This window comes from Azolla caroliniana, unplaced genomic scaffold, assembly GCF_043228905.1.
Source record: "Azolla caroliniana isolate FFs.n. ecotype wild unplaced genomic scaffold, voAzoCaro1.0.p SCAF_14, whole genome shotgun sequence".
Taxonomy (NCBI): domain Eukaryota; kingdom Viridiplantae; phylum Streptophyta; class Polypodiopsida; order Salviniales; family Salviniaceae; genus Azolla; species Azolla caroliniana.
In genome coordinates, this window is record NW_028230449.1 from 8,292,878 (window position 1) to 8,306,508 (window position 13,631).

At 43.7% G+C, this 13,631-nt stretch overlaps 1 protein-coding gene across 1 annotated transcript; it reads left to right on the top strand.

Annotated features, from left to right (window-relative positions):
• Positions 1-2,301: 2,301 nt before the first annotated feature.
• Positions 2,302-3,994, top strand: LOC147855390 (uncharacterized). The gene is made up of 3 exons (XM_087330067.1): positions 2,302-2,410; positions 3,442-3,706; positions 3,760-3,994. The coding sequence occupies exons 1-3, from the start codon at positions 2,302-2,304 to the stop codon at positions 3,992-3,994; spliced, it is 609 nt and encodes a 202-aa protein (XP_087186193.1).
• Positions 3,995-13,631: the final 9,637 nt, after the last annotated feature.

Consider the following 13,631-nt stretch of genomic DNA (forward strand, 5'->3'; position numbering starts at 1 on the left):
GGACTGAAAAAGATTGTGGAAGAGGAAGATACAAGGCATGTGGAAGCTATGCATTATGCCGCATCGGCCGGGATACGACTTGGAAGAGAGAATCTTAAAATGATCGAGCTAGGAGCTGGGTTTTGCCCAATAGTCGTCGAGTGCGAGAAAAAGGAAAAATCAATTCGGAGGATCTAAAGCTTGTTGTTCGAAAGTTGCGACGAGTTACCAGATGGTCAGATCTAGTTGACGATAACACAAGCTTTGCGGAGGTTGTGTGCGACAACTATGAAGCTCTTGTCGAAGAGAAGACGGAAAGAAACGGTGAAGAAGATGGCACATCAAAGCATCCCAGCACGAGGAACGCAGGGAAAGAGGGACAAGTCCAACCTACGCCACGAAAAGAGGTTGGAGAAACAAGCATGAAGCCTTGTGGATCGAGCTAAGCTACTCGAATGGAAGTTGATGAATCAACGAAGAAAGGAAAAGAACGAGTGACACCGACTTACAAGAACGAGCTAAGGTCAGACATAGAACAAACAACTGACTTGCGGAAGGTCCTTGAGGAGAAGGTTTAGACAATCACATTGACCTTACTTTTGCAAAACTACTTGGGATCCCGAAGAAGGAGTTCCATGATACTATCGTGGACCTTATTAAAAGGAAACGACAACAATCGGATGAAGAGGAGGTGAAAACAAGTGCCATAACCATGGCAAGATTGGAAGAGGAGGAGGAAGAAGAAGTGGTGGTAGACAACCATTACTCTCGACCTCATTGGGCAAGAGCGACAACGGAGACGCCGGTGAAGATGGGGGAGAAGAAAGGGACTGTGGTAGCCTTGATTGACTATGGCGCGGAGATCAACCTCATGTCGACCGAGTTCTAAAAGAAAGGAAGATGGCCGATTAATACAAACCATGGATGGAAGATTCGAGCGACAATGAAGGCCACAGAGGACTTGTACTGAGCTTGCCCCAATGTTAAAGTCACGATCGGGGATGTGGAGATTGATCAACACTTCTTCGTGCAAGACTCGGCTTCACATCCTGTCATCCTTGGAAAACCATATATAACATCGTCCTAGATGGAGACCAAGGTATTCGATAATGGAGCAACCTTCGCACGAGTCAAGGGTCTTGACAGTAAAAGATATAATCAATTCTTGATGGTGCGAGCTAATCACGAAAGGAATCGAGATAGCCTTGGAGACGAATCCTCGGATTTTTAAAGTGCACTATTAAAGCATGGGGCACAAATAGTCTGAGCAATCATAAGTCCCCACAAGGAATCAAAGCACGTGGATTGCAAGGAGAAGCAACATGCATCACACCTAGTGGTGCATGTAAACTAACACTACTCAACAAGAAGGACAAGCGTCAGATACAAGACTTCAAGAAGGTATTGAAAGAAGAAAGCATAATAGGAGAAGAAGAATTCGTGACTCATATTCTGGAGGAAGCCTCCTTTAATGACACCATCGGCGAAATCGAGGAAGTCGTGGACTTGAGCTATCCTCACGATCAACATGTGATTTTGGTTAATTCCGTCAACATGTACACTATCATCGATGAATATTATCAAGGTATCTTGCTGGAGGAAGCTGAAGGCAAAACAAAATATAAAATGGTGGATAGGAAGATCAAGCCAGTTGCAGTTCCACTATCGGAAGATAGCTGGCAAAAGATGAAGGAAGTTATAAAAGAATCTGAAGGTAATAGGTCACGTTTTCACTGAAGAGACGAAGGGAAAGCTACGAGTTGGAAGGGAGGATTTCCTCCTCCTGGAAGAGGAGAGAATGTTCCACGGAATTCTCGAAAGACATGGGAAGGCTTTCGCATTTTTCCTATCGGAAATCAGATGTGTTGATCCAAGGACGGTAGAACCAATGGTGATCTTCACGGTGCCACATGTGCCTTGGAATTTGAAACCGATATTGGTTCCGTTAGCACACCTACCGAAGCTGATCGAGCTCATAAAGGAGAAGGTGAATATGATAATTCTGGAACCATCGAACGCTCCTTATTCTAATAGGTGGTTCACGGTGCCAAAGAAGAATGGATCGTTGCGATTCATCCAAGATCTTCAACCCGTCAACAAGGTGATAATTCGGAATGCTCGAATCGGTCCTAGTGTGGATGAATTTGCCGAGGCGTTTGCGGGAAATTACAGTTGGCGGTCGACAGTCGTGACATTACAACCATGAGGACTCCGATCGGGCTTGTGCGGATGTGTACCTTGCCTCAAGGTGCAACAAACTCGGTGGCTCATATGGTGAATGCCATGAACAAGGTCTTGAAGGATTGCATCCTGAGCATCACAATGCCATTCTTGGAGGACATTCTGATAAAAGGATATTCGGATAAGGAGAAGGATGAATTGAAAGATAAGGATGGATGCAGAAAGTTTGTCGTGGATCATATGAGAGATTGTGAGAAGGTACTCCAAAGGCTCAAAGATGCGAATTTGACATTTTCGGGAGAAAAATCCGCATTCGGGCAACCAAAGATCTTGGTGGTAGGTCACTTGTGTGGAGCATACGGCCGGAAGCCTTCGCCATCCAAGGTGAATGCGATCCAAGACATGAAAGAAGAATGGTTCCTTGGAGCATGTGCGTTTTATCATATTTGGATTCCACACTACACCCACATTGCTGAGCCATTGTACGGTCTACTAAAGAAGAAGCGGAGGTTCGAATGGACGAGTGAGCATACTTTCTCCATCCGAAGGCTGAAGAAATTATTGATGGAGGCACATGCATTACAGAAGGCGGACTATTCAAACGGCAAGCCCATTTTCGTGACCGTGGATACTAGTTCGACTGGAATTGGATGGGATATGCAATTCGGTTTGGCGCGAAAGTGTTAAGTGACAGGCAAAGAAGGTAAGCCTAGGTGAAGAGGGAGCTATGGGGAATCGTTCTGGTGATCAAGTCTGATCGTGACTACTTTTTTGGGGCAAAAGTCATAATTGAGACAGATTGATTACCAATCTTGGGTATGATATCTGGTTGTAGTACACCAGATATTGCCATGCTACTTTGGATTGCATATATCAAATCAATCAACCCGGAGATCTGTCATGTAGCTGGGAAGCATAATGTCGTTGCAGATATGCTATCACGAGCGAGATACGACAGAGAAGAAGATCGACATTCTAATGAAGAGGATGTTGGCTTTGATTTCCTTACAAGTTCCTACCCTCGAGTGATGACTACATTCATAGAAGAGGACTAGGAAGGTGAATTTGTGGAGATCGGGAAATATTTGAGTTCTCTCCAAAAAGATGAATCATGGGCAACAAAAGACTTCCACCGCATTTGGAAGGTGTACAAGTATTTCCTTAATGATGGAGCTCTTTGGAGGCATGAAAAAAAGAAGAATGGGACTTTGATGAGAGTTGTCTGCAACCTAGAAGACCGACAAAAACTAATGTCTGAATTTCATGATAGTGTTTTTGCAGGCCATCTAGGAATATGGGCTACATTCGCAAAGATTAAGGAGAAATATTGGTGGTCGGGCATCTACAAAGATGTAGCAACTTATGTGGAAACATTTAAGGAATCTCAGATGCTTTCGAATGTTCGCCATCAAGATGAACTTCATCCGACTTACCTGTTGGCTATGCATTACAAGTGGATGGTGGACATCGTAATAATGCCAATGGGGCGATGGCAAATGAAGTATCTTGTGCTTGCGAGAGAGGATCTTACCAATCAAGTTGAAGGGTGAGCATTGAGAGCTAAGGAGACATCATCAGTATGCATATTCCTTCTTGAAGATATGGATGCATTGACAAGATAGTGCCTGATAGAGGTGAGTTGGACGCCAATGAAGTTAAAGAATTATTCTCTGGGATGGGAATCAAATTATCTCTCACCACGACGTATAATCCGGAAGTGAATGGGAAAGTGGAACGTGGACATGGACCGATTGTGAAGGCTCTAGTGAAAGCTTGCCATGGGAAAATAGGAGAATGGCCGCATCTATTGCCATTTGCACTATGGGCTGACTGACAGGACTCCTCATAGCACGGTGACGGGATACATGCCGACAAAGCTCGTATTCAGACAAAAGCCGATAATGCCAGTGGAACAAAGTATTGTTTCATGGTTTGCATTTCCATGGCAAGATGAGATAAGTAGAGAAGATCTTCTAGCATTGAGGATTTGACAGTTGGAGCAAAAGTTGGAAGATATAGAAGTTGCTAAAGCGCAGCTAAAGAATGCAAGGCTGAAGAACAAGAAAGACTTCAATAAATGACATCGACTTCGTCCGAGGAAAATCATTGAAGGAGATTAGGTGCTGGTCTACGATAGTAGCCTAGACAACCAACATAGTACAGCTCGAAAATTTTCACAACGATGGTTTGGACCATATGTGGTGAAGAAAGTGGAAGATAATGCAACATATCGTTTAACTGAACTGGATGGTACACCACTTGCCTTGCCAATTACTGGGAAAAGAATCAAGATCTTCAAGAGAAGAGACATAATAGAAATCAGATTCGAAGCTTTCGATGATTTTGTCTTGGGCATCGATGGAAAAGTAACGTAATCAAAAGTGGAGCCTCACCAAAATTGGTACATACCGGTGGATGTGCAAGTTTGGTGGGGGCGAAAGTCGTGTGATCCTTCACACACATTGTAAAAAATAATGAAATAATTATTTTATATTAGCTTAATGGCTTGTTATAGAAAAATGGATGTCTTCAAGAGTTTCTGAATGCATTTTACTACATATAAAATGGATAACTACATATTAAGTTATGTAAGTATGAAACTTCAGAGGATGAGGGAATACTAGAACTTTGAGATATCCCACATAGATAGGAAACTTGGGCCAAGCTATCCAGATGAACTGATGTGGCCAAATTGCCCCAGAAGGATGGATGTGGCTGAAGAGCTCGTAATGGTCTTGGACCGGACGGATTGGATGATCGGGACGGACCATATCGGATCGGATGGTGCACAAGCCGTAACTAAACGTGGAGGCCATGCACAACTAAAGTAAACGTTGTGAGGGACTAAAGTAAAGGTCATGTGGATGCATGCAATGGGACTTGAGATGCAAACTGGAGTTCCTCATGCAAGTGTATCTTCGTGTGGTAATTGGCGATGAAAATTGGAGTTTCTCATGCAAGTGTATCTTCGTGTGGTAATGGGGAATCCGAAGCAGTTAAGGGAAGGAAGAAAAAATAAATCGAGGACGTTGAGGAAAAGACCTGAATCCTAGTTTTCTTATGGGATCTATCCCTCGAGGAAGCAATAAACCCTAATTTCCTTATTGAAGCCATAACACTCATAAACCCTAATTTGATGATCGAAGCCATAAACCCTAATTTCCTTATTGAAGCCATAACACTCAAGAACCCTAATTTTCTGATTGAAGCCATAAACCCTAATTTCCTTATTGAAGCCATAACATTCAAGAACCCTAATTTTCTAATCGAAGCCTTAAACCCTAATTTCCTTATTGAAGCCACAACACTCAAGAACCCTAGTTTTCTGAAGCCATCTTTCGAATAAACCCTAATTGTTCCTTATTGAAGCCATATCTCCATTTCTTTTAATCTATTACTCTATTAATCTCTATAAGCTAGAACTTCTAGAATCCCAATCTCGGGATACATTGTAATTTTTCTTTTTCTTGCTAATGAAAATTACTAAATTTTCTCATTTCCGTTAATTCGTAAAACGTAAACGCACGAATCTGATATCCTCTGGTTGGACGCCCCAAGGTCCTGCCTCAAGTCCACGTGTCTGTCATTTTTTTTTCACGACAACATCCTGAATATGCTCGAGTGTTGGCCTCTACATGAAGTGACTTATCATGCTCACTGGATAGCTAAGATCGGATTGTGTGATGGTTAGATAAATTAGGATTTTGATGATTTGTTAGAACCGTTTCGCATCGCATGCCACTCCCGAGTCATGGAGAAGCTTCAGGTTTCGATCAAGAGGAGTGGAAACGGATCGACAATCCTTCATGCCAAATTTATACAACATATTTAAGACATAGTGTCGTTGAGTTAGTAATATGCCATCAAGGGTGTGGATCACTTCAATCCCGAGGAAGTAATGAAGGTCCCCTAAATCCCTCATTTCAAATGCACTTGACAACGTGGACTTTAATCGGCTAATGTTACCAAGGTCAGGGCCGATGACAACCAGGTCACCCACATATAGCAATATGCACACCGAACCTCAAACACCATCTTATGCAACCGTTGGTGATTTTGGAGTTCCAAACTTGTGGGGCCTATTTGAGGCCGTAAAGCGACTTTTATAGTCCACATACTGCTCACTTGTTCAACTCTGACTAAAAACCAGGGGGTTGAACCATAAATACTTGTTCTTCAAGGCCGCCTCGAAGAAATGCGTTCTTGACATCCATATGATGGAGATGACACCCCATTGCCGCTGCTACGACTAGCACCACACAGACTGTTGTCATCTTCGACACCAGTGTGAACGTCTCGTCATAGTCGATGCCATGGGTCTACGCATAACCCTTGGCCACCAATCGGGCCTTATACCAGTTGACCAAACCGTCGATGGTGTACTTCACTTTTTACACCCATTTACATCTAATCGGTTTGCAGTTTCAGCGAGGGTCAACCAAGTCCCATGTCTTGTTGACATCTAGTGGTCGCATTTCTTCCTCCATGGCCAATCGCCATTTTGCTTCTTGTGATGCCTCCGCATAGCTTTCAAGCTCACGGACATCTGCCACTTTCGAGATATGCCATGTACTCATTGTATCCATACCGGATCACTGGGTTCTTTTGGCGAGTCGATGGATGTAACTTCTCATTTGCCAATTTTAGGGCCCTCTTGGCTGCATCTTATGTCAACTCTTGAGGTTCCTTTTCACTTTGGTTGGAATCGGATTCTCCTGATCTGATGCACCTCTGTCTATGTCGTACTCCAACATCTTCATTTTCCCCTTTTCCTTCCGCGTAAACTCTCTCATTGGTTTCTGATGCGGGGACTACATGGCAGAGTCTCCACTACTTGCCGGTTCTTCATTCGGCTAGTCGTTTCGACTCAACTCTTCAGCCGGTTGGTCCTTTGGACTCAACTCTTCATTCGGCCAGTTTTCCAGAATGAAATCGGACTCTCTTCTAGAGTGTTGATTTCTTCTTCTTCAAACAACTTCTTGGTGTCACTGGCTACAATAATCGGAATGGAGTCGTCGGGAGTCAGAGACGGATTACTCATATATCTGCTCACCATTCCGATTGCAAATACTATGTCTGGTCTCGTACTGACCATCGCATACATTAAACTACTGACGGCAGAGGCATATGGTACTTTCATCTTCTCCGCCTTGTCCTTCTCCTCTTTTGGAAATTTCCTAGTATTCAACTTGCAATTACTCGATGTGAAGTCAAATTTTGCTCGTAAGAAAAGATCGTGGAAAATACATTTGATGCAAAAGGTGTATTAGAATAAAGCATGATATGAAAGGTTCAAGAGTTAAAAGACGAAGGAACTTGAAGGGATATTAAGTTAGAGGCGTTTTTCAAAATTAGAAAAAGACAAAAAAGACGTAGAAAAAAAGGCAAACAAGCAAGGGAGAGAAAAAGCTCATAACTTTTAAAAGAAAACATTTGTAAGAAAAGATGACAAATTTGGGATGAAAAAGCTAAACTAGGAATATAAAAAAAGTTGACTCACATAAACTCGAAGATATGAAAAAAAAAGAAAAGAAAAGAAAAAAACAAGAATAGTGCAACTATAAACTTTATAAATAGGAAGGTATTCTTAGCAATTAGGGAAGAAAGAAGAATAAGAAGGCTAGAAGAAGTGAAAGGAGTCTTAGTACAAGAAAGAGAGAAGGAGAAAAGACTATTATTGATTAGGGTCATTAAGATTAACGTAGTTCTTTGGTGGGGTTGTTCTTTTTAGAGTCCAAGAAGATTGTATTGTTTTCTTAATAATATATTGAAATATTCTTTTTCTCTTCCTCTTATCTTCTCTATCATTTTTCTATCTCTCCTCATCATTTTGGCGCTCCAAGGAGGGCCAATTCTTTTTGTATCAAAGGAAAGGCAAATTATTTCTGTATTATTGGAAAGTCTGATTTTTAGCCAAGATGGATTTTTGCAGGTGATGGGGTACAAGATGCGTGAGCATTCTTGGCCGCCTCCAAACATCACACAATATCAATAGGGAAGATGATAGATTTGGAGACACTGCCTCTATTGATGGCCACTTTTTATGGACGAGCAAGGGATTGGTATGAGTCCTTGCAAACTAACCAACAAGTTAATTACCAATTGTTGGTGTAACAATTTAAAGCAAAGTATATTAGACGTCGTAATGCAACGGAAGTGCAGGAGGAACTCATTCGTTTGCGGATGTCGTCAACAATGGAGTATAACGATTACAAGAGGGAGTTTATTGACATCTTCTCTAGTTGATCGATGTCATTCTCAATGACTTCAAAAGCGTTTGATATAGCCATCTGGGTTGAATCATCAACATTTGAACGCCAACATGTCCCACATGTCTTACATCTATACATGTCTCTATCAATTGGGATTTGCTGGGAATTTTCCTCCCAAGAGGTTTGCTATTAATATCTTCTTAATGAAGCTTAAATGTGACTAATTCTTTCCCTCTTGATGATTTTCAGTTTCTTTCTTTTCCTCAATGTTTCTATAATCTTCTTGAGATTTTCCAATTGGCATTTGCTCCATTTGAATGAGTTCCATTTGCTATAGCCAACTCCATGACTAGTTTCCTACCCATTTACCTGAACATTTGAAGAATTACTTTGGGGAATATCATATTGAACTTCTTATATATTAGAAGATGATTGGGGTTGTAAAGAATCAAGAGATGGATTCTGTGCAGTGGAATAGATATGAACTGTGTGTGTTGTGTGTATGAGAGAGAGAGAGAGAGAGAGAGAGAGAGAGTGTGAGTGAGTGAGAGAGACAAGGAGTAAGACACAGAGAATACGCAAGGTAAAAACTATTAACAAAGGAGAAAGACTCAACATTATACAAGGTGGGAGGAGAGTACTTTATATAGTCACCCTCTCTCTTCATTAACTACAAGACTCATGGAGCATGGGGAATGTGAAAGCTCATAAGTTATGTGTCATAGAATATGATTCTATGACTCATACTAAATGCTAGAATACAAAGTGGTGACATAATGGTGACTCTTGACTGTTGGAGTGTCTATTCACTCTTAAGGTGAGTTCACACACTAGACCAAGTTGAGCTTGATTCTCAACACGCCCCCTCAAGCATAAGTCGGGTCGGTTTCAGACGGTATCCGAAATCCGCTTCGACTCGGGTTCCGGAGTCCGCATCAACTCGCATTTATGCGGAGTTGTGGAATCCGTGCTCCAGCTTGCGTTGTGCATAGTTGCGAAGTCTGTGCTTCGGCTTGCATATTTCTTCGCGGCTTTGTTGCGCGGTTGCGGAATCCACGCGTTATTGCGTAGTGTCTTCAGTACTCCCCCTCAAGCTTGGCAGGTCAGGGATCGTCAATCTGAGATCGGTCATGAATTGCCATAGCTTGTCGGCTCCTAAGGCTTTAATGAAGATGTCGGTCATTTGAAGATTTGTGCTAATGTGTTGTAGGTCGACATCTCCTGCTAGAACGCGCTCTCGGATGAAGTGATAGTGCACTTTGATGTGCTTTGTCCGCGCGTGGAACACCGGGTTCCGAGCCAGATCAATATTGCTCATGTTGTCGCAGTAAAGGGAAGTCTGATCCTTGATGGGTACACCTAGATCCTTGAGTATCCTTTTGAGCCATACGACTTCACATGTGGCCACTGCCGCACCCCTGTATTCCGCCTCTATGCTTGAAAGAGCGACGGTTGGTTGCTTTTTGTTGTTCCACGATATTGCTCCGCTACGGAGGGAAAAAACAAATCCGGAGGTTGATCTTCTATCGGCTTTGTAGCCAGCCCAATCGACGTATGTGTATCCCTCAAGTCGTATTGGCATCGCGGTCTTGTAGAGGATGCCGCAATTCATTGAACCACTCACGTATCGTAGAACTCGCTTAGCGCAATCCAAATGAGTATCACGCGGTGTTTGCATGAATTGACTAAGGAGACTGACCGGATAACTGAGATCCGGTCGAGTGATCGTGAGGTACATGAGACTCCCGATGAGTTGTCGATACTGAGTCGGCTCACACTCTTTGGTGCTGGAGTTCGCATCTAGTTTGAGATTGCGATCGAGCGGGGTTGCCGCGTATTGGCGCTAAGCCATACCGAGCTTGTATAAGAAGTTGAGGATGTAGTGCCGTTGAGAGATCATGATTCGGGCAGGAGTCTGAATTACCTCGATGCCGAGGAAGTAGTGGAGCTCCTTCATGTCCGTCATCTCAAACTTGTTGGAAAGGAGGGATTTGACCTTATTGATTTCGATGAGATGCTCACCTCCAATGACTAGGATCTCCACCTTCTCGCTCTTGTTCGGTTGGTTCCGCGTCGATTAGGGTCGAAGTCAGAATCTTCTCTGGTGCGTACCAGGATGCGGACTCATAAAAAACGACGTCTCGACTTACTCGATATTTTCGAGTTGAGTGGTTGTAGCACTTGTAACCCTTTTGCTCCAATGAGTATCCTATGAGGATACATTTCTCCGACTTTGGGTCAAGCTCGCTTCTCGTCGGGGATGTGCACGTATGCAATGGAGCCGAATATCTGAACATGTGATAGGTCCGGCTTCTTTCCAAAGAACTTCTGGTGCGGAGTGACCTCGTGCACTCCGGATGTTGTGCACCGGTTCATTAGGTACATGGCTGTATTTGCAACTGCGGCCCAATATGACTTGGGCATATGCTTCTCGTTCATCATGGCCTGCGCTACTTCGAGGATGTGCCGATTTCTGCGCTCGACTACTCCTTTTTGTTGTGGAGTGTGTCCTCAAGTGAATTCTCACCGAATTCCTTCCTTTCGGAGATACGCCGTGAAATCGTCTGAGAAGTACTCCTTGTCGCCATCCGATCGAAGGCATCGTACATGACGACCAGTGGCTTTTTCGACTTCATTTTTAAACCTTTGGAAGTGTCTAAACACTTCGCTCTTTTGCCCCATCCAATAGAGCCACGTGTGCCTGGAGAAGTCGTCGATGAAAAGCACGTAATATCGACATTTGCCGAATGTAGCCATCTGCGTCGGTCCCCATACGTCGGAATGGACTACGTCGAGTAGACCTTTGCTCACGTTCCGCTCTTTCGGGAATGGGTGTTGGTGTTGTTTGCCGAATTGGCATGCTTCGCATACACCTTCAATCTTCTTCTCTTTGAATGTCAGGAGTCCGATGACGACTTCTTTCGATTTCATTGCTTTGATTTTGTTGAGATTGATGTGGTCGATTCGCTTGTGCCATAGCTCTATGTCGGAGTCGGCTTTCGTGCTTTTTGCGAACATGGCGTATTTCATCTCGTGTGAATTGAGAATGAACATCCGGCCCTCTCTTCTTCCGCGTGCGATGATTCGGCCCTCTTTTCTGATGAAGCACCCTTCTTGGTCGAATCGTACTTGCATCCCTTGCTCAACCATTTGGCCGACCGAGACCAAGTTCTTCGTGATGGTGGGAATATGCAAGACATTTATAATGTATGTTTGCTTACCTCTTTCGCCGAATGGAACATTGTCGATGTGCCGTAGCGGGTGCGTAGTGTCATCTCTGGTTTCGACATAAGCGGGTTGCTCTGGCTCTCGAAGTTCAAGAAACCATTCTTTATGAGATGTCATATGGTTTGAAGCTTCGGATTCAACAAACCATACGTCCTCCGAATTGAGAGCACTAGTTGAGGTAGAGGCCGACATAGCGTTTGCTCTATGTTTCATCATAAACATTCCGCCATGGTCAGAGTTGTGTGCATACATTCCATCACGATCTTCGTAGTCGGAGTTGTGCCTGTACATTCCGCTATGATCTTCGTAGTCGGAGTTGTGTGCATAATTCGTGAGTTGTCGACTTGTGGAAGCCGATTCACGCAACTTCTTTCGGCCCTCTTCTTTGTGGTGGGCGAGCTTTCCGCAATATCCACATTCGGTTGCGTTTTGACGGTTTGGGCCGGAGTGGAAGCTCCCCCTTCTTGCAAAGGTTCCTCGTTGGCTTCCATTTTGTGGCCGAAATTGGGAGTTGGTGTTGTAGGTTGGACCTCGTCCGCCTTGTCCTTGGCCGAATCGGCCTCTCGCTCGTCTGTGTCCTCTTCTTCCGTTGTCGTGCCTTTCGGCTCCGGATCGTTGCGTGAGTCGGGTGGGAACCACAGAGGTCTTGGACTAGGAGAAAGAAGTTCGTGAGATAAAGATTAATTATGAATAAATAGCGAAGAGAAAGATAAGAAACTCGTGAATCACACGAGTATACTATATTAATTGGTACTTAGGGTGTTAAGAGAGAAGTAGATGTATAAATCGTGAATCCCACGAATAATTTTTGTATTGATTAATACTTAATCCAAATAACCAACAACCCTTTACATATTTCTCTCCTCCTTATATAAGGAAAGAAGAGCTAAGCATGGCTTCATGCTTTTCTTTTTTTTACAAAAAGTGTTCATGTCCACTAAATGTGCATGTGATGCTTTTTTTTATTTCCTAAGTATAGGGCTCATGCACGCTAGATGTGCATGAGTTATTTTTAGTGTCTCGCGTTTTTCTTTTTCATATATTAAAAAAAATACACGATTTACCTTTTAATAAAGGTATGCATAAATAAAGGTCTTATACATATTAAATCTATATTTAGAACACTTAAGATAGTTTAATGTAATGGTAAGGTTGGGGTTTGTCAACGTGGAGGTGCAGAGTTCGAATCACGCCCTGCGCAGTAGTGAGTATTTCCTTTCTTTTTACATTTATGTCTCTTTATCCGGCTCTTCCTTGCCGGTATGCCGTTTTCTTCCTTGCCGGTATGCCGTTTTCCTCCTTGCCGGTATGCCGTTTTCTTCCGGTTCTCCCCGAGCACTCCATTCTCTATCCGGAGGAACAAAAATATAATTTCCACATAGTGTGCAACCTACACTACGACACTCGCCCCCTCCAAACCCGCACATCCTCCGGTATGTGCCGAAGTTCTTGATTCTTCGTATCCGTCTTCATCCGAAGCTTCCTCCGATTCTCCCCTTATGTCGACTATGAGTTGTAATCCACTTTCTTCGCTTCCCGCATCATTGTGGTCTTCGTCCGATTGCTCCTCGTTGTCGGCCTCGACTTGGATCACATAAGGTTTGTCGTCGGTCCGCTTCTTGAAAATCTTCACCCGCTTCCCGGCTATAGGCACTCGTAGTATTGTTCCATCCAACTCGGACAGTCGGTACGTCCCGTTGTCGAAGACCTTCCGAACCTCGTACGGCCCGAACCACCTTTTCGCGAATTTCCGCATCGTTGTATGTTGATGGTCCAAGCTACTATCATATACGATCACCCAATCTCCTTCTTCAATCCTCCTCGGTCGTAGTCGGTGCTTTGTGTCGAACCGGCTTTTGTTCCGGAATCGTGCTTCTTGTTGTCGGCGTGACGCTTCCGCTACATCTTTCGGTCTTCCCTCCAGTTGTCGTATCCGGACCGCTAGTAGTTCTTCCCGGCTCATCTCTTCCTTCCACGGTAGTATTGTCCATGTCGCGATTGCGGTTTCCGTTGGCATTACCGGTGCTTGTC

Bases quoted from the DNA above. Each gene is read 5' to 3' on its own strand.
- LOC147855390 (XM_087330067.1), top strand. From the start codon at position 2,302: ATGCCATTCTTGGAGGACATTCTGATAAAAGGATATTCGGATAAGGAG. The intron at 2,411-3,441 runs GTGAGAAGGTAC...GTGTTTTTGCAG, and splicing joins CGTGGATCATATGAGAGATT to GCCATCTAGGAATATGGGCT. The intron at 3,707-3,759 runs GTGAGCATTGAG...TCCTTCTTGAAG, and splicing joins CTTACCAATCAAGTTGAAGG to ATATGGATGCATTGACAAGA.